The sequence below is a fragment of the Colletes latitarsis genome, chromosome 11 (assembly GCF_051014445.1).
Source record: "Colletes latitarsis isolate SP2378_abdomen chromosome 11, iyColLati1, whole genome shotgun sequence".
NCBI classification, from domain to species: domain Eukaryota; kingdom Metazoa; phylum Arthropoda; class Insecta; order Hymenoptera; family Colletidae; genus Colletes; species Colletes latitarsis.
In genome coordinates, this window is record NC_135144.1 from 6,454,146 (window position 1) to 6,475,972 (window position 21,827).

Sequence of the window (21,827 nt, forward strand, 5' to 3'; positions counted from 1 at the left end):
AGTAGTAGAACGGAAAATGTGGAATATTCTGAGGCTCGCGATCAAAGTGTTATACTGACCCGGAAACGATGCAGACGAAAATGCAAGAGTGGATGCATGAAGCCGAGGAAAGTGAGGTTTGCGAGCGGAATCGATCGGTCGGTCTTTAGCCCGAGGGTGTTGGCCGAGTGGCAGCGTTTATGGTTGTGAACGTACCATCGCGATTCATCGTGGCGAACCTCCTGAACCGGTCATCCGGTTGAATCACTCAGTCTGGTTAACTGGAAAACTGCGGGCGCATTGTTTCTCGGCACTCGACGAAAGTAATAATTCTACGATGGAGAACTCGTGCGATTCGATTTGCTGGAAGAAATCGTTTTTTTTCTTTTCGTGAAACGCTGAAGAATATACAGGGTGTTCGGCCACTCCTGGGAAAAATTTTAATGGGAGATTCCAGAGGCCAAAATAAAACAAAAATCAAGAATACTAATTTGTTGACGGAAGCTTCGTTAAAAAGTTATTAATGTTTAAAGTTCCGTCCGTACTAAATTTTTTTCTAGAAAGTGCGTAGGATTTCGAGGGTATGTCTAATGACCAAAACTAATTGTAATTGACCCCTGCAACCGAAAATAATTTTTCCAGAATGATTTGAAATATTTTAATTGCACCGAAAAATTTGTCTACATACACGAATTTTTTTCTCGAAAGTGGGTAGGATTTCGAGGGTATGTCTAATGACCAAAACTAATTGTAATTGACCCCCGCAACCGAAAATAATTTTTTCAGAATGATTTGAAATATTTTAATTGCACCGAAAAATTTGTCTGCATACTCGAATTTTTCTCTCGAAAGTGGGTAGGATTTTGAGGGTATGTCTAATGATCAAAACTAATTGTAATTGACCCCCGCAACCGAAAATAATTTTTCCAGAACGATTTGAAATTTTTTAATGTTGTCTAAAAATTTCAGTACATACTCGAATTTTTTTTCTCGAAAGTGGATAAGATTTCAGGGGTATGTGTATTCACCAAAAATGATGGTAATTGAGCCCCGCAACCAAAAATAATTTTTTTAGAATGATTTGAAATTTTTTAATTTAATTTTTGAATAACTTTTTAATGAAGCCTCAGTCAAGAAATTGATATTTTTGATTTTCGTCTTATTTTGGCCTCTGGAATCTCCCATTAAAATTTTTCTCAGGGGTGGCCGAACACCCTGTATAATAATATGACTGTTTGAAAAACTGTAACAAAATTTGATTTTATTCGATTCAAGTGTTTGAGATGAATTATAATTTGTTTTGTTTTAGTAAGAATACAATGGAACTCCATTTAAAATATTGGGTTGTTCAGGAAGTAATTTCGTTTTTCTTCTTCGTGAAAAGGAACAATGTTCTTATAATATATAAATATTTTACTGAATTATGTACTGGCCATTTTGGTCCAACACATTTTGCCATCTTCCTGGTAGTAGCATGATTCCATACTCATAAAATTTCTGATCTTTATTTATAAAAAACTGATGCAAGTGATTTTTGACATCGTCGCTTTAAGTAAATATTTTATCGTTTAAGAAATTTTGTAAAGACTGGAATAAGTAATAATCCGATGATGCCGGATTTGGCGAGTATGGTGGGTGTGGTAGCATATCCCATTCAAACTGCTAATAGCTTCTGACGAGTTACTAAACTTGCATGAGGTCTAGCATTATCATAGTGGAACTCAAATGTCGAGCTTTGAAACGAAACCAAATCGTTTCACGTGATTACAAACGTTCGAATTCGACAAATTTAACCTCTTAACGATTTCTCGTGTTGTTATTCGTCGATTTGCTTCAACTAATAGCTTTATTTCGCTATCATCGGCTTTAATTGGCCATCCAGAACCTGGGGTATCTTCCATATCAAAATTGCAGGAACGAAATTTTGCAAACGAGTTTTGGCACTGTTATTTTGTTAAAACATCTTCTCCATACACGTCACACAATTTTATTCTTGTTCGAAAAGCATTCTTACCTTTTTGGTAATAAAAAAGCAAAATATGCCGAAAATGCAGCTTCTGAATTTCTATTTTTGACGGGATACCAAAGAAATACAATTGCACAGAAACAAACAAGCCTTGAAGTGTTAGCTGTTGAAATATATGTATAATGAGAATACGGTTTAGAATAAAGTTGACTGGTTAAAAATACAATTAACGTGTCTGTTGGTTAGAAAACGAAACTACTTTCCGAACAACTCAATAACTTAACGGGAGACACGCAATTCATTTGATCAGATAGGTTTTTATAATAGAAATCCACTAATTGTAATAATAACAGAATTTTCGTTCGGGAAATATTTTCGTCGACTTTAGCTATAGATTTTACTTTCAACGAAGGTGTTTACGGAAGTTAACGAGTAGATTTTAGTCATTAAACTTTAATTTCGTTCTGTAAGAGGGCCTCGCGATTTCTCCATTGTTGAATTTAGCTGAAATTGGAGGAAAGTTTCCACCTGCATCGAATCAATGAAAGTTTGTAGCTTGATTTTACATCGTTCGTTAAGTTCATACTTCGATCTCACGGCAGTGATTATATTAGGTCGTTCCATATGTTCGTGCCGAGTTTTGTATTACAACTTAAAGCAATATTTTAAACATATAATGGAATCTTATGAAAAACAGTAAACCTCTTTCCCTTCCTTTGGTAAAGCCATTGCTACAAATCGAGTAACTATCGTTGTTACAAAACTTCGTTGATTTTTCAGTAAAATGTAGTTCAACGTTTTTCATTAAAATATTGACATTTTCAAATTGTTTACCCACTAATAAGCCTGGAGATTGTTGTATTTTATTTCTTATAAGATTCGGTTTTATTATATGCTAATAAAAATATGAATTGTTGATGTTAGTATATTTAAAATTTCAGAAATCCTCTGAACTGACAAATTTTGTTCGTTTTCTATTATAAATTACAAATTTATCCTCGTCAATTTCAGAATATCGAACGACACGAACTTATGGGACGACCTAATATTTCATTGATGTGTTACCATTATTTCAATGTTACTCTAAGGGACAAATTAAGTTGTAAAAATGAGGAACAGATGAAAGTTAAATAAAGGTAAACTAATTTACTTTTTCTACACCAGTTTCATTCGTCTGTTTTGATTTTTACATTTTGCAGATAAAAATCGGTTAAAACGTGAAGCGTACGATTTTAAGCGTTGCTCGATGTATACGTACTATGTGATGACGAAGACGAAGAATCCAATACTATATAATCAGCAGCTCGAGCGGATCCGCCGCGCCGATTAGAAATTCGCGAGAAATCGCGCGGACAGGGCCAACCTCCGAGACGTTTCGCAATTTCCTTTTCACAGTGTTTGCGTTGCACTCAAGAGCAAGGTACTTTCCACTCAATTTCCATCGCGTGTCGCGTGAAAGTGCAGCACTTCGGTATACAATGACAACGAACCGCTGACTGCTTGATTTGGTTGTTCTGGCGCGAAGAGTGAACGATCTCGCGCCGACGGAGCAGAGCTGTTACGTTCACGCAAGGCTGACTAATTCGCGGAAAACTTTCTTCGAACCAAGTCAAACACAGTTCATTGAGTTTTCGCAATTCCTACCTAGCTTCTACGTTCCGCGATTGATGCGGTATTCCAGTTAGAGATCATACTTTTGAACGCATATTTTATATTGTATACAGGGTGTTCGGTCACCCCGGGGAAAAATTTTAATGGGAGCTTCCAGAGGCCAAACTAAGACAAAAATCAAGAATATTAATTTGTTGATGGAGGCTTCGTTAAAAAGTTATTAACGTTTAAAGTTCCGCCCACATTGAATTTTTTTCTAGAAAGTGGGTAGGATTTCGGGGGTATGTCTATTGATAAAAAATGATTGTAATTGACCTTTGTAACCGAAAATAATTTTTCCAGAACGATTTGAAATTTTTTTTTTTCGTCGAAATTTTAGGCACCTACCCCCTGTCGATTTTTCTTAAAAATACTTTTTTGATTTCTAGTAATTTAGTTTGATGCTCTATAGAGAAGTTGTCCAATACTTTTTTGTAAGTATCCATGAGCTCTACTTTAAAAAAAAGTTTCATTGAAATATATTCACTATTGCAGGAGTTATGGCTGTTTGAAAATTGGACCATTTTTATGAGGTTTTTTTCATTTTGCGGGGTCAAGGATCAACTTGCCGAATATTTTTGTGACTTCTACATATTCTCCACCAAAATACGCTTAGTTTGCTTTTTTAAACATTAAAATCCTCCAATCCGTTCAGAAGTTATGACATTTTAAAGATTCGCATCAGGGAAGCATTTCTGGCCTTACATTAAATTTTCGGTAAGGAATTTTTTTCTCGAAAATGCGCAGGATTTCGGGGGTATGTCTATTCACCAAAAATACTTATAATTGACCCCGGCAACCAAACATAATTTTTTTAGAATGATTTGAAATGTTTTAATTTAATTTCTTAATAACTTTTTAACGAAGCCTCGATCAACAAATTGGTATTCTTGATTTTCGTCTTATTTTGGCCTCTTGAATCTCCAATTGAAATTTTTCCCAGAGGTGGCTGAACATCCTGTATATGGGAAGTCCAAATAGAGACTTACAAAGCACTTAAATCAAACGGTGAAATATGGAGGTGGCAATGTTATGGTGTAGGGCTGAGTTGGCCGAACACCCTGTATATTAGGGTAGTATATTTATTATTTACTTCGTTTAATTTTTAAGACACGTGTACACGCGTACTATTAATATTTTTTTGTGCAATTATTGGGTTGAGTCATAAGTAATTGCCGGTTCAGATGGTGGATCATAAAATGTTTCGGGAATTCCAAATTACCTGTAGCTCGTTTTCGCCGTTGTGCTTACTTTATTTTAGAGGGTTGAACAGTTCAGAAATAGCAGTCGACAAGCTCAGATCAAGTACTAGTACAATTTTTTGTGTAAGTGAAATGGAGTTCGAATTTGTTAATAGTGCGATAGCTACAGCAAAAAAAAATATGCGACGTTATCGGTAAAGGTGTAGTATCAGAACGTACAGTGCGAAATTGGTTTGCCAAGTTTCGTTCTGGAGATACCAGTCTTCAAGATGAACCTAAACCAGATATCGATGATAGCATTTTGAAGGTCTTAATGGAGCAAAATCCACGTCAAACAACCAGAGAATTAGCAGATAAGTTGAAGACATTCCAATCTACCATTTGTTGACACGTAAGAAAACTAGGAAAAGTCAGCAAGCTCGGCGAATGGGTTCCGTACAATTTATCGAAGAAGAACAAGGTGGATAGGATGGCGGTTGCTACTTTGCTCTTGTCAATGAATAGAAATGACCCATTTTTGGACAAACTGATTACAGGAGATGAAAAATGGGTCACGCATGAAAATGTTACTCGAAGAAGACAGTGGATAGATAAGGATAAACAACCTCTGCCAGAATTCAAAGCCACTCTTCATGGAAAGAAGATTCTTCTTTGCGTATGGTGGGATCGAAGAGGAATAATCCATTACGAGTTGCTAAAGCGTAATGAGATAGTTACAACAGCTTTGTACACTGAACAATTAAACAGGGTCCAAGAAAAATTACAAGAGAGACGACCAGCACTTACCAATTGTAAGGGCGTTATGCTTTTGCATAACAACGCTAGACCACATATGACAGGAGTTACCCAGAAAGAAAACTTTGGAATTAGGATGGACCGTGTTATCTTATCCTCTTTATTCACCGGACCTAATCCCCACAGATTACCATTAGTTCGATCCCTACAAAATTCTTTAAACGGACAAAAATTCAATAGCGACAACCATGTACAGGAATTCATTTAGACGTTTTTTTATCAAAACAAGCTGACTTTTTTACATCAGGAATTGATAAGCTACCAAATAAATGAGAAAAGGTTGTATTTAATAATGGAGAATACGTTATAGACTAAGGTGTTGTGTGGCTCTTTTTTATGTAAAATTTAACCGACGTCTTAGAGCAATATTATCATTGATGAGTGTAAAAAATTCTATGCCAAAAAGATGTGCCGAAGTGATAAAAAGATTTTCGGACGAAGTATTGAATTTAAAAGTTTTTCATTTTTTCTGGACATTACATAGACGATTACTTTCTTTTCGTAGAATTTTCCTAGTAATTTCAGGAACAAAATTACAAATTTTTGAAATACATAAACCGATGATTTAGTTATTACTAAAATCAGAAAATTGTATTATATTTTGCATAAAAAATAAATCGCTCCTTTTTCTCATTTCGTCTGAATCTTGGCTACGCTACTGTAAGTAGTACGTTAAAGAAATGTTCGTCAAGGTTGCTACATCCACACCCATCTAGGAAGCGGTTAGAAACGCGTTCGGAGGCCAGCTTTTCACTGAAAGGCGTGCAACACGCGCGTGGAGTCGTGCCGTGAATACGAGCGAACATGTACTTCGTTCTAATGACCTACTCCCACGTCGCCGGGGTCTGTGCTCGGCTTCGAGCAAAGTCGAGTTCAGTCGTCGGCTGACCGGGGTCCGGGCCTTTTCCGTGGGCCTGATACACTCGATGCTAGAAACGTGCACAGTGTCGAGAGAGCTGGGCCTTCGTTCCTTTCCCGCAAACGGTATGTGTTTGCACAGACTTTTCAACCTCAACATTGGTTCAGTGCCGTGGGAATTGTCTAGATTTGGATACCTTCAAACTACGCTGCTCAAATTAATTAGCAAAAAGCAGACTAGAGAGTGAACAAAATTCTCAAGGATAATAGTAATTATCAGGAGCAATGATCGTTATTATTGAATGGTTGAGGCTTTGAGTGATCTTTAAATTATTTTTAGTGGTGTACGACTGCTTTGTAGAATTTTTACCAAACATTTTGTTTTCAGGGCACCACTTCCTTTTTAAACTTTGGAGCTTTTAATAGTACTCCACTGAATTGGTGTACTATTAGAGTATTGTATAGTTTACTTCAACGTTGTTAACATTCCTTAATATACTTGATAGCTGTAATTATGTCTTTAATTTTGTTTTATGTATTTCGTATTTATTCATCGAGTACGACCAGAAAACACAAGGACAGTTTTTAAAAACGTGGTGCCCCAAGACAAAGTTTGACCCCATTCACAACATATTATCTCGGACAAGCAGAGCCTTCAATTATTTTAAACAGTGTAAAATACACGTTTTGTTGGATAATCAACAGCAAAAAACAAAATTCGTGTTTTTATAGTGTATGACAGTGTTGTAAAATTTCAACTGAATATTGAGTTCACGTACGAGTAATTCATTTTGTTATTTTGGTAGTATGTGATCTTCCTATTATTTTTGTTAATTCGCGTATTATAAGAAATTCACGCGATACTGGTTATTTCGTTCCAGTATGCGTTCCTTTAATTATTCTGAATGATGTATAACAGTGCTGCAGAATTTTTATATTTTATATTGACTCGTATAAATTTCGGTTATTTCGTCCAAACATCTGAATCACCAATTCTGTTATTTACACAGTGTATAATAGCGTTTCAGAATTTTTGGTCGACTTAAAACATGAATCATTTCGCTCAAGTACCCGTTTTTCTAATTATGTTAGACAGCTGTTTACACATTCTAAAATAGAAACTTAAAAAGTGGTTAGCCACCGCCGCTCGTTTCTTTAACATACTTTTTCCAGCAGCGGTCTTGGTTACAGATAGATCGGCGAATTCTTAACGACAATAAGTAGAACATGTATTCTCTACGTATGTAGCAATTCATCCATAGTGCATGTAAAACAGCGCACAGAGTATTGCACTGTATCATATTGTATTATACTGTATAACGTTATTTCAGAATAATATTTCGCTTTACAGCGCGTCTGCGTAACGTTAATTACACAAAATTGTAGACTGTAACGAATATTTTCGTTTTCATGTATTATTCGTGAATTATTCCATATAAAAAGTTTTTAAAACAAAAGGAATTTTAGTATCCGTCGATGACCTACATTATACAGACCATGTTAATTGAATCTGATATATTGGAATCAATTTTCAATTCCTATGGCTCCCGGAAGTATTCGACGTTCGTGTTTATGGAAACTAACTTTTTTCACTGTTCATGAAAGCGTGTATTTGTTGCGTAGGCGTTCACTCGTTTCCTGAATAGTTAATTAAACCGCGCCAATATATTACCATTATTTTACCAATATGATCGACTCGTGCTCTTCAAACTATGTATCTAGTGATTCTATTCTTCTCTAATTCCATAGTTCTCCGACCATAATCGAAATTTTACATTAATTTATAAATTAAGTTCCGATATTTCAATATTTATTAGACGAACAAGAAATAAGTATATTCTTATGGTTTATATAGGGTGTTCGGCCATCCCTGGGAAAAATTTTAATGCGAGATTCCAGAGGCCAAAATAAGACGAAAATGAAGAATACCAATTTGTTGATGGAGGTTTCATTAGAAAGTTATTAACGTTTAAAGTTCCGCCTGTACTGAATTTTTTTTACGAAAATGCTCAGGATTTCGAGGGTATGTCATTTACCAAAAATGATTGTGATTGACCCCCGCAACCGAAAATAATTTTTTCAGAATTAATTAAAAATTTTTTTTTCGTCGGAAAATTTAGACACCTACCCCCTGTCAATTTTTCTTAAAAATTCGTTTCTGATTTATAGTAATTTTGTTTGACGCTCTACAGAAAAGTTGTCTAATACTTTTTTGTAGGTACCCATGTGCTCTACATCAGAAAAAAGTTTCATTGAAATATATTCACAATTGTAGGAGTTATGGCTGTTTGAAAATTGGACCATTTTTATGGATTTTTTTTCATTTTGCGGGGTCAAGGATCAACTTTTCGAATATTTTTGTGAGTTCTACATATTCTCCACCAAAATACGCGTAGTTTGCTGTTTGAAACATTAAAATCCTCCAATCCGTTCAGAAGTTATGACATTTTAAAGATATTCATGAAATTTCGGGGAACCATTTCAGGCCTCAGATTATATTTTCGGTAAGGAATTTTTTTCTCGAAACTGGATTGGATTTCGAGGGTATGTCTATCCACCAAATATGATTGTAATTGACCTCGGCAACTAAAAATAATTTTCCCAGAATGATTTAAAATTTTTTAATTTAATTTTTTAATAACTTTTTAACAAAGCGTCAATCATGAAATTGATATTCTTGATTTTCGTCTCATTTTGACCTCTAGAATTTCCCATTACAATTTTTCCTAGTGGTGGCTGAACACTGTGTATATCTAGAACCCAATTTTGTCTTGGAACGATGCTATGGACTTTTTTTTATTTAACATTGACCTGTTATGAATTCACGTCTAGATAGCTTGTCTTGTTTTACATTATCGACCTCCACGCTATCTCGTACGGGTAGAGACCACGGTTCTCTTGTTTTCCGAGAAAACTAATTTATAGCCCTAAATTTCCATTTTCCCGGCGCGTGCTGAGTAACTCGCGGATATTTCAAATTCCTCTACACGGTTTCGATTTGTTTTCTCGTTACTCGCATTCACCATGCGCTGTTTGAAGCCAAGGCTTCGAGTTTCTCGTAGAAGAGATATCACGCTCGTCGTCTAGACTTTTTCATTAACTTTAATGTATTCCAAATGTTTCTCTAGAAACGACTCTCAGAGCGGTGAACTTTTCTCGAATCGGGACCACCGGTCTAAACCCCTTCGTTTTCTCTAAAGACTCGTAACGTTTTTCGCATTGAATACTGCTACCTACCGATTCACCCATTTCACTGCCCAACGCACCGCAATTAGGTTTTCCTTTACCCTTTATCCATCTATAAATTCAACATGATTTTAAACTTACATATTATCTACACTGACCCTCGAAATTGATCAAGTACTTGCCTTCATTATATTTTTTATTTAATTAAACTGTAATTTCTGATTATGAATTTTTGGAAACGTATTTGATATGTACCTTGCAGTTTTCATCAATACAGAAGGTTCTGAACATATTGAACATAGTATTTGTTAAAACAATAATTAAACGATAGGCGTAATGTTGAACGTGATCAATGTTCTTTGCATTTTCGAAGAATAATTTCATTTCATTTTTTTAATACATTTTCTTATAGTACTGATAAATTTTAATTTGTTTCTTTAGAATTGACAACTCCTTGTTTTAATTGACGCCAAAGATTTTCAATGATATTTAAATTTAGAGCTTTTGTGACCACTCTCTAGGGCATTAAACTATTTATTTTGGAGCTATGATTTGATCAAATAAGATTCAAAGATAACGTCTCTTATATTTACAATTAGTTTCGAGTTTTGCATACTTCTCACCATGAAAACATTTTAAAATGTTTACATAGTCCTTCACAGTCATACACTATAAGGTAAAATATATTTTCTTTAACTACAAATAGTTTCTCTACAAAAAGAAACTTGACCTTGTCAAAAAACTTATTGAATAAATTAAGCTAATCAAGTTATGCAGTTCGCCTTGTATAATAGAAAGGACATGCATAACAATTAATCTAAATGACTCATGTAAATAGCTCTTGAATATCGAATAGAAACTTAATTCAAATAATTATTTAAACATTTATTCTACTACCTCTATTCGTAGACACTTCGTTAGTCTGATAAATATTTCACCTGAGTCGTCATGCCTTTTATCTCGCCGTTCTATGAGTCTGCTTTCTAGATTCTGAATCATCATAATCATGTGCTATAGTACGGGCTACGAGCACGATATAGTGAGGTCGTAAAATCGGTCAGGCGTTAAAGTAAATATGTTCCAGCTACAGAAACAAGCTTTGCAATATATGTACATCAATATTTACATGTGTTATGAGAAGATTATAGCATAAAATCATAGTGAGGACTATATGAAGAAATCTTTAATCAAGTATCGATGTACCTTGCATGACACCGTTAGCGATTAGACAATAACACACTTCTAACGGACCTAAATTTCTTCTAAACTCAGAACAATTACATTGACGATTGATAATGTTACGGAATACTAGAAAGAGATTTTAGAACTGTTGTGAGGCAGCGTAAATTCGGATTACCTGCCTTGGAAACTTTCGATAAAAATACAGGGTGTCCGGCACCCCTGGGAAAAATTTTAATGGGGGATTCTAGAGGCCAAAATAAGACGAAAATCAAGGATACCAATTTGTTGATGAAGGCTTCGTTAAACAGTTATTAACGTTTAAAGTTCCGACCGTACTGAATTTTTTTCTCGAAAATGCGCAAGATTTCGGGTGTACGTCTATTCACCAAAAATGATTGTAATTGACCCCCGCAACTGACAATAATTTTTTCAGAATTAATTAAAAATTTTTTTTTTCGCCGAAAAATTTAGGCAACTCCCCCCTGTCGATTTTTCTTAAAAATTCCTTTTTCATTTTTAGTAATTTTGTTTGACGCCCTACAGAAAAGTTGTCTAATACTTTTTTATAGGTACCCATGAGCTCTACTTCAGAAAAAAGTTTCATTGAAATATATTCACAATTGTAGGAGTTATGGCTGTCTGAAAATTGGACCATTTTTATGGGGTTTTTCTCATTTTGCGAGGTCAAGAAACAACTTTTCGACTATTTTTAGAATTTCTACATATTCTACACTAAAATACGCATCGTTTGCTTTTTTAAACATTAAAATCGTCCAATCCGTTCAGGAGTTATGGCATTTTAAAGATTCTCATGAAAATTCGGGCAGACATTTCAGGCCAGAAATTATATTTTCGGTAAGAAATTTTTTTCTCGAAACTGAGTAGAATTTCGGGGGTATGTCTGTTAACCAAAAATGCTTGCAATTGAGCCCTGCAACTAAAAATAATTTTTCCAAGACGATTCGAAAGTCTTTTTTCACCCAAAACTTTCAGCACTTACTCGAATTTTTTTCTCGAAAGTGGGTAGGATTTCGGAAGTATGTGTATTCACCAAAAATGTTTGTATTTGACCCCCGCAACCGAAAATAATTTTTCCAGAACGATTCGAAATTTTTGAATTTAATTGTTAATAACTTTTTAACGAAGTCTCCATCAACAAATTGGTATTCTTGATTTTCGTCTTATTTTGGCCTCTAGAATCCTCTATTAAAATTTTTCTCAGGGGTGGCCGAACACCCTGTATATTAAAGCAAAAATTTGATTCGCATTACAATTTTTCTTTCTCGTTCTTCAATTTGCTCTTCTTATTTATTATTTATATTTGTCTTTGATTTTGACTATTTTATTCATAGCCTTTTCCCAATTATGCGGTTTAATGTTATTTATTTGTTCCTTGATTAATTCAACATGTCGGTGGAGGTGTCGATATTTATTATGTCTTCTTAAATTTATTGTGTAGTACCCTAAAATAAAATGCAACGCACTGCCCTGAATGTCGCAACATCAATCGGTGCCGATTCTTAAGAGTTTGGTTTACGACCTAGCTATGTATATCGTGGCCCGTACTATACATCTAGCATTAGATTTATAATCTCATGATCGTGACTGCAATTCTGTCGACGGATTCTCGCAATGCAAAATTAACGCAATCTTGAGCTAGTATAAACAGAATTAGAGGCGTCCGTTCGCTTCTGGTGCTCGCGAAGAAGTACCTCTCCCTTCCACAGCTGCTCGTCACGCCATTTGCGCCGTTGCAGCAGGCCCAAACAGGCCAGGCCAACAAGAAAAAGCCTTTAGGCTAATAATATGTATACATATAAGGTGAGTCTGGTAACATGATGATTTCAAATAACTCATAAATTATTTATTATACCAAAAAGTGTTTTAAATAAAAGTTTTTTAGAGGAATGTGTTTAATATAGTGTTAAAAATTATTTATTTTGGTCCCTATTTGGCATAATACTTTTTTATGCAGAATTTAATGCTTTATCTGAATGTGAGAAGAAATATTTTAAAAACTGAAAGTGATCTTCATATTTTGATAAAAAAAAAACGAAATAACATAAAAAACATACAACTTTTATCCGAAACATTTTTTTGTACAACAATAATTTATGAGTTATTTGAAGTTGTCATGTTACGAGACTCACCCTATATATCCATTTTGTACTCGCGTGTAAAAACTGTTTGTATCTCGAAAACGAAGCCTTGCTTCGTAAAATGATGGAAGACTTTCTCATTTCACTTCGCATCAGGAATTTACACGTTTCACATTATCTCATCGTTTTTAAACACCTTGCGTATCACGACTTAGGCGTAGAATCTTGTATTTTATTGACTATTACCAATTGTGAACAAAATTACATATAAACAACGACAACAATTATCTAAAGCGTCATTCGACAAATTGAGCTATAGTTAATAGTCGGATGACGGAGTTGGGTCGTTTGTGACCCATGCTTTCAAGCTTGCTAAACGTCGGGGAATGAACATTAGCAGATTTTTGTTTCCAGTGAATTTTCAATTGGCTGTAATATCCACGTTGTTCTACAATATCAGTCATAGCCACTCTGCAATCAGTATACGTACACAGTTTCCATGTTGGCTCCGATAACGTGTTCGTAGCGATGGTGAGCTCGTGGCAACCGGTTTGCCAGTTTCTCCTTTGTGACTGGTACTTCGTTGCCTTCGAGCGAGGAATGTCGTCGGGTTCCGCCTCAAAGCTTTGTTAAAATTGTGTTTTCGTATAACATTGTTTTGTTTATTACTGCATATTGTTAGGTACAATGTTCATTCTCCTGTTACCGTGGAACAAACGATGAAATTACAGTCTACTAGATAAACGAGCATGTTAGTTGCTATTGCAACGATATTGTGCTAATTAAGATAAATCGAGAGTTTTCGTCGCGATAAAGTACACATTTCGGGAAGCACAAGATCGTGATTGGTCGAAGAATATTTTACTCGAACGTAAGCAACTAGCATTGAACCATATTTCATTAAGTTTCATCCAAAAAACATAATTTTATTCGTCACTCGTGCGTAATGGATAAGAAAATAAAAGGAACTGTTTTATCGATGGCACCTGGGGGTTTTCATGATCCCAAAAAAATTTCCTTTATAAATAAATAAGATGTGGTTTATTTTATGAGGTTGCCATCATTGTATAAAAAATTGATAACTCGTTTATATTTTTTTACAAATAGTTGTTACTGCCGAGTCGAAAGAAGTGAGCGTGACATGACGCGAACAAGTTGTAAATCCGCTTTTAATGAATATTTTCTCGATCTGTGCGAATTGAAAGCCACTTCGACACTTTTTCTAGACAGTTTCTTCTTTAGAAATGTTTTCAGAATCAGGTGCCGTGTACAGTTTTCATGTTAAGTAAAGAACTTATCGTAAATATGCAAAAATATTCTGTAGAAAGTACGTACTTTATTTTCAACTTTGACCGTCATTTAACATTATTTAAAACCATAAAATATTATAACTAACGATAGTATCATATGTAGCAATCTCTCTTCTATATTTTAAGCCAAGATAAACCTTTCTACTTTCTTAGTCTTCGCGCAATACTTCATTTTATTTTAAATTAAATTTCTTTCGTTCTCGTTGGAAGACACATTAGGAATAATAATAAAAAGATTTTCGAAAGATTAATTTTAGGTAACTTCTTTGATTGGAACCCTAGCCAAATGCTGTATGATAATGCGCTACTGTTTGTGGTGTTAATTTATTTACTCTTTAAAACCTGTCTCTTATTTTTAGGATTTAACTATGTTAAATTTAAATTAAACAAATATCATCCGATTCTGAAGGGAAACGTATTTTCCACCCCGTAATGAGCTTGCTCTATGTACTCTTTTCCTATGATCCAAGGACGGTAACTCTAAATTCAAAGGGAATTTTGCAGTGTTCTTTTTGCTTCACTCGATTTATGAGCCACGACGCCCACAATCACTCTTTTACCGTAACGAAGTTCTGCTCTCGCATCGTCGACGCTTGTTAGTCAAACTGTTGGCTCCCACAAGGTTTGTGGAGCTGAGTTATGTAGTAAATAGATAAGTACAATAACTATTTACAAACACCTGAAATTTATTAACAAAATATACAGGGTGTTCGGCCACTCCTGGGAAAAATTTTACTAGAGGACTCTAGAGGCCAAAATAAGACGAAAATCAAGAATACCAATTTGTTGATGGAGGCTTCGTTAAAAAGTTATTAATAATTAAATTCAAAAATATCAAATCGTTCTGGAAAAATTATTTTCATCTGCGGGGGTCAATTACAATCATTTTTGGTGAATACACATACTTCCGAAATCCTACCCACTTTCGAGAAAAAAATTCGAGTAAGTGCTGAAAGTTTTGGGTGAAAAAAAAGACTTTCGAATCGTCTTGGAAAAATTATTTTTAGTTGCAGGGGTCAATTGCAAGCATTTTTGGTCAACAGACATACCCCCGAAATCCTACTCAGTTTCGAGAAAAAAATTCCTTACCGAAAATATAATTTCTGGCCAGAAATGTCTGCCCGAATTTTCATGCGAATCTTTAAAACGTCATAACTCCTGAACGGATTGGACGATTTTAATGTTTAAAAAAACAAATTACGCGTATTTTGGTGGAGAATATGTACAAATCGCAAAAATATTCGAAAAGTTGGTCCTTGAACCCGCAAAATGAGAAAAACCCCATAAAAATGGTCCAATTTTCAAACAGCCATAACTCGTACAATTGTGAATATATTTCAATGAAACTCTTTTCTGAAGTAGAGCTCATGGGTACCTACAAAAAAGTATTAGACAACTTTTCTGTAGGGCGTCAAACAAAATTACTAAAAATGAAAAAGGAATTTTTAAGAAAAATCGACAGGGGGTAGGTGTCTAAATTTTTCGACGGAAAAAAAAAATTTCAAATCGTTTTGGAAAAATTATTTTCGGTTGCGGAGGTCACTTACAATCATTTTTGGTGAATAAACATACCCCCGAAATCTTGCGCATTTTCGAGAAAAAAATTCAGTACGGACGGAACTTTAAACGTTAATAACTTTTTAACAAAGCCTCCATCAACAAATTGGTATTCTTGATATTCGTCTTATTTTGGCCTCTAGAATCCCCTATTAAAATTTTTCCCAGGGGTGGCCGAACACCCTGTATACATATACAAAGATAACGTGTTAAAGATGGTTCGCAAAGTTCTTGAAGTCTACTCTGTTCAAACTTGCATTCTCTTGTATATTCTGGTAATTGTTTGCTTGTAACTGAGTTCTATTGTAACTAACTGTTCTGATTTTGTAACTTGCTCTGGCTGTAACTGAGTTCGTCCGGTTCTGTGATGATTATAATACGGAGTTCAAAAATGGGAGAAGATTCTATTAATAAATCAAAAGTTTGCCTATTCCTCGTGGACCAGTCCTCCCGAGACTCCAAATCCCACCCACTGAGGGTTGTATGAAGGTAGATGGGCCCAAATTACCCCTTGAAACTAATTAAGTATGCTGAATGGGTTAATGGCTTTAGGGTATGGAAATTCCTATTGTCAAAGAAGGTACATTTGTCAGATGACCAAATTAAGTAATTTAAGTAATATTGAAACTAAATGACGTATCCTATAATACAAAATGTTTGGAATTCCAAACACCAATTTTAACTTTAACGGTCTCCGCGGTAATCTACGTGTAATGCGCCAACATTTGAATTAGCAGTAGAATATCTATAATTCATTGCGTAATAACGAAACGATGTAAAATTTCAGGGGCCAAGTTTTCGTCGTCGCAACTATGGGTCTCCGGAATTTTAGTTTAGTATTGTTCGTAAGTGTATTAGTGATAAGAGAAGCTTCATCCCATGGAAGACTGATAGAACCGCCCTCAAGAGCCTCGATGTGGAGGTACGGCTTCGATACACCACACGATTACAACGACCATGAATGCTACTGCGGCGGATTCACTAGGCAGTGGCAACGAAATAAAGGAAAATGTGGAATCTGCGGAGATCCATGGGACTCGTCAACGGTAAGATGAAAACTGTTAATAGAATTGCTGTAGTCAAATTCCATTCATAGATAGAAGAACAGTGAAACATATTCATGTACAAGTCCCATTGTCTTATCTATTTCCAATAAAAACATGCATTCGTACAAAGATCCGCAGTCTATTTATAACTATTTAGGACTAAAACCAATTAATAGACTGTATACCACTATATTTGACAAACTCTCTATCTTTGAAGACTAATTAGAACCTTCTGACGTTTTTACTTTTTGTGTACAGTAATGATTCTTGAAATGTGCCCCAGACACAACGTGATTTGTAAGTTGAACATTTGTATCTCTCCTAACTTAGGAGATTCCCCTTAGAACCCAGTGAAGCGTGAAAGATGTCGCTTTGTGAAAAGTCACCGGTGCGCTAACTGACATTTAAAAACTACAGCTTATTAACTCTATAAAGATATTCATAAACATATGCTATTTGCCACGTTAAATTATTTAATAGTTTAATAATATAATAATATATGATGAATATGTATCGCCAGATGCATTAAATTCTGACTAATTAAAAGAAATGATTAGAATAAAGTTGTTTCAATGTTATTTAATTTATAAATTTTTACTAATCCGTGTTTATGGATTTTCCGGAAAGAAATATTGTTTTAATCCTTGTAAGAAGGAATGTACGAACGGTGATATTAGCCGAAGTGAACCTGGTGACAGCACATTGTGTGTCTAAAAAGTGATTGATTTGTCGTAAAATGACATAAACGTTAACAATTTCATTAAATCGCTGATTTTAAATGGATAGGACAGGCGAAAAATTTTTTTTCCCATTCGCTTTCTCTCATTCTCACTCGCGTTCCTTTTCTTCGGTTATCGACTACGGCTGTCGGCAAAAGATATAGGCGACTCCAAGGCTCAATGGCATCGCTGTGTATAAATATCTGCTAGCGTCAAAATTCGCCTCCGCTATATGAGAAATGAAAATGACAACCCTGATCCTAAAATGACGTTCATTTTAAGAATTATTACTGTCATACAGTAAAAACTCGATAAATGTTCTCACGAGCTGTTCCGTAAATGATACATCTTTATCCCCACCACTAGGGAGATCCCCCTTGAACCAGCGAGGCGAAATGTAACCGGAGACGTAGCGGATTTCTTTAAAAATTTGTACTACCTTCGTCACCTTCGTTTAAATGCCCCTCTCAGTGTGACCACACTACTGTACAGAAGAAAATTTTTTTATTTTTTACTTTTTGTTAATAAAAATTATTTTACTACCATGTGGGTGAGATTTTTCTGATTACAATAAAACTAAACACGACATAAATCGATTCATGTTTATTAGGTCATAAGATTGAATAGAAAATAAGGAATAAGAAACATTGCAATTTCACCCTTACCTTAATATGTACATTTCTGAAAATATTTCAGTTTGCACAAAATCTGAAATTGTATGCCAAAACGTGTTCAATTTCGAGTGAAATGTCTCAGTGGAGTTAGGGAAAGGTATTCAATGGCATCTCAGTCAGTGGATAGTACATTTATTGAACAGAGGTAGCTAACGAAACCTCCTATCTCATAAGTGTTGCAGTACATGATCAGTTACGTTCCGTTTGAAAATAGTTACCTTCTATTCGATAAATGTACTCAGCACCTCGATCCGTCGTTCTTTGATGTTACTGAAGAAAAGGACAGCACAAGAAGGATAAACAACGTGAGAAAGAGTTGCAAGTACAATATTTGATTTAATATTATGCTACCAAATATTGACCGATTTATATCGTGTTTAGCCTCATTTTAATTAGAAAAATCTCCCCCACATGATAGAGAAATTTTTATTAACAAAAAGTAAAAAATAAAAAACTTCTGTGCAGTAGTGTGGCCACACTGAGAGGGGCATTTAAACGAAGGTGACGAAGGTAATACAAATTTTTAAAGAAATCCGCTACGTCTCCGGTTACATTTCGCCTCGCTGGTTCAAGGGGGATCCTCCTAGTGGTGGGGATAAAGATGTATCATTTACGCAACAGCTCTTGAGGACATTTATCGAGTTTTCACTGTATCTCATTTTTATCAAAAAGTAAAAATTTCCGTTTCACCAAATAATAGGTAATTAAATGATCGTTGCATTAATTTTGTTACAGCCACGTGCTCACGAGACAGGCGGAAAATACGGAAACGGCGTGATAGTAAGAAAATATCGAACCGGTTCCTTGATACCAGTCCGAGTGGAGCTCACGGCGAATCATCATGGCTACTTCGAGTTTCGTACGTGCGCGATGACCTACAGGGACAAGGAAGTCAACCAGGATTGTTTGGACCAATATCTACTCCGCGCGGAGAACGGGTCGATCAGATATTATCCAGGGCCAGGGAATAAGATTTTCGAGGCTTTCTACAAATTGCCAGACGGCTTGACCTGCGCTCAATGCGTCTTTCAATGGAGATACATAGCTGGAAATAATTGGGGCGACTGTGGAAACGGAACAGGTATTGCTAAAGCTGCCATGCCAGCAAATCTGCAGAATGAATCTCTCGTTGAAGTTTGTAAATGAAAGTACGCGAGAGTTATCGCGAGAGTTACATTTACATAGGCGAAGCCCAGGCCCGGGCTTTAGATAAACGAACTAGCAAACGACATTTTGAATGACGAACTTCTGTTCCACTTAATTCCGGATCAGTGTACTCTTATTATCAATCTCATTAATCGAAAGAAAACTTCAGTTCGCACGAATCTTGTTACAAATCCTAAATCTTGAACGATATTTCAGTTCTTTCCATAACGAACTTTTAAATATATCAATTTCAAATATTGTTTTTTCTGTTTTGGTAACCCGTAACATTTACTTTTTATTGTTTTTGGAGATTTGAATCCATCTTCATATTTGTCACTGCACTGAGACACTCTGCATACGCATGAAGCAACATATTATTTTATTATAAAACAATTTATTTTTTTTATTAATAACGATGATCGCATAAAAAATAATGCGAAATAATGTTAGAATTCTATCACGATACAGTTGGAAAGTTTTATTTTGTTTGCATGTAATGAACATTACACAATTAGCATGGGCATTGCACGATTGCTTCATGGTTATTAGTATTCCGCATGGTTCTGCATGCATCATTTTATAACTTTCAAATTTCACATACAAACATTATTACAAAATTTTCAATGCTGTTTTAAACGTTTATATCGGGTATTTCCAACTACTACTTGTTCCAAAAAAACTCAAATTTATTTTTATTTCAACTGTTTTACGTTTACATAAAATTGAGAAAAATAAATTAAATGCATCTCGATTTGAGTAAATATGTACATTTTTGGTACATATTAAGAAAAAAGGTATTTGCTTATAACTGTACAATGTACTAACCCTAATTTTATTATAGTGGTGACCTAAACAACGCACTTGTAGGAGGTAATTGCTTCTTTTTTAATGTGAACCCATACACTGATTCATCATTTTGCATACAAAAATATTAAACTACAGATATTGAAAAGTGAATAAGTATGTTTAGAATTATATTTCAGAAACAAAGATTTGTATCTAGCATACAGTTGAGTCAACTTTTCAACGCGAAAGAGCTACGTATTAACAATCCATACACGGTGTCAGATCATGTCTAACCTTTAGTTATAATAAGAATAATACTAAAACATTTGTATGAAATACTTTTAATTTGACAATAAGTATACAGAGTGTTTGGCCAACCCTGGGAAAAAGCTTAATGGCAGATTCTAGAGGCCAAAATAAGATGAAAATCAAGAATACCAATTTGTTGATCGAGGTTTCGTTAAAAAGTTATTAACGTTTAAAGTTCCGTCTGTAGAACGGCAATCTGCGAACAGTTGCGCACGCGTGATAGTGATTCTCACTCAGAAAACTGTAAGGCTGTCGATACGTCACTAAGTAGAGTTTCTCATGCTGAGTGAGAATCACTATCGCGCGCACGCAGCTGTACAACTTTAAACGTTAATAACTTTTTAACGAAGCTTCAATCAACAAATTGGTATTCTTGATTTTCGTCTTATTTTGGCCTCAAGAATCTCTCATTACAATTTTTCCCAAGGGTGTTTCCCAACCTTGTATACTTTATTTTATAACATCTGAGTACACGAATTTGTCTTGGGCCAAACGTGACTCGGCACTGCCTAACGATTGTTAATATCGCATAGAATAAGGAGCAGTAAAATACGTGTACTTCTGTATTAACATCATGTATTAAAATTCGTGCAACATTAATATTACCTATACATGTTTTTCTTCCATAAGAAAATCGACTTTAATGGTTCGGTGTACGTACGTGCATAAATGATAACATGTGTTGCGTACTGACTACAATTCGTCTGTATGGAAGGTATCGTTTTAATAATTTGTTCGTAGGGGCTGTAGGTTGTGGCCCGCAAGAAGAATTCCGTTCTTGTGCCGATATCACAATCGGAGACGATGTGGAGCCTTTACCGCCGAGACCGCCAAAGGAACCAACAGATTCGGTTCCTGGCGAAAAATCACCAACGGAGCCAACGTTGGTGCCGAAACCAACTGGGCCTTATTGGTTATTCAGTGTTGTTATCGCTGGTACGTGCCTGCTGGTTGTACTGGCGGCTATGGCATTGCTTTACTCCTACTACTATCACGCTGGCAGAGCCAAAAAGTGGCTTATGGCGAGGCGATTACTGGCGCCTGAAAGTCCACCAGTCGCTCCACCAAGGCATAAAAGACACACATCCAATGCACCATTGCAGCTGTAGAGAGACATTATTGGTATTTCACGTAGAACGAGCATGAAGAATGTAAAATGGATGAAAAAATTTAACGTGGCCTTGTGACAACCGTTCTGTGAATTCCATGTCAAGAACATTTTATAGTGATTTTATTATAGTTTCGTAAACGAAACTAAGACAAGATTCATCGTTTAAAACGATACGAATGATGGTCCTGATTTGTTATTACGATTTACTTACAGTGTAACTGCCCTCGCTTACTTTGAACGATTTTTCTATCG

The 21,827-nt window shown here is 35.2% G+C and overlaps 1 protein-coding gene across 3 annotated transcripts; it reads left to right on the forward strand.

Moving 5' to 3' along the window:
- The first annotated feature begins 3,183 nt into the window (after nt 1-3,183).
- On the forward strand, nt 3,184-21,573 carry LOC143347976 (uncharacterized). Of its 3 annotated transcripts, none has more exons than XM_076777690.1 (4): nt 3,184-3,365; nt 16,572-16,830; nt 18,959-19,304; nt 21,206-21,573. In XM_076777690.1, the coding sequence occupies exons 2-4, from the start codon at nt 16,597-16,599 to the stop codon at nt 21,571-21,573; spliced, it is 948 nt and encodes a 315-aa protein (XP_076633805.1). In that variant the 5' UTR covers nt 3,184-3,365; nt 16,572-16,596. The 3 variants fall into 3 exon arrangements, with proteins under 3 accessions (XP_076633805.1, XP_076633804.1, XP_076633806.1); XM_076777689.1 differs by lacking the exon at nt 3,184-3,365 and adding an exon at nt 6,345-6,576; XM_076777691.1 differs by lacking the exon at nt 3,184-3,365 and adding an exon at nt 13,014-13,788.
- The last annotated feature ends 254 nt before the right edge of the window (nt 21,574-21,827 follow it).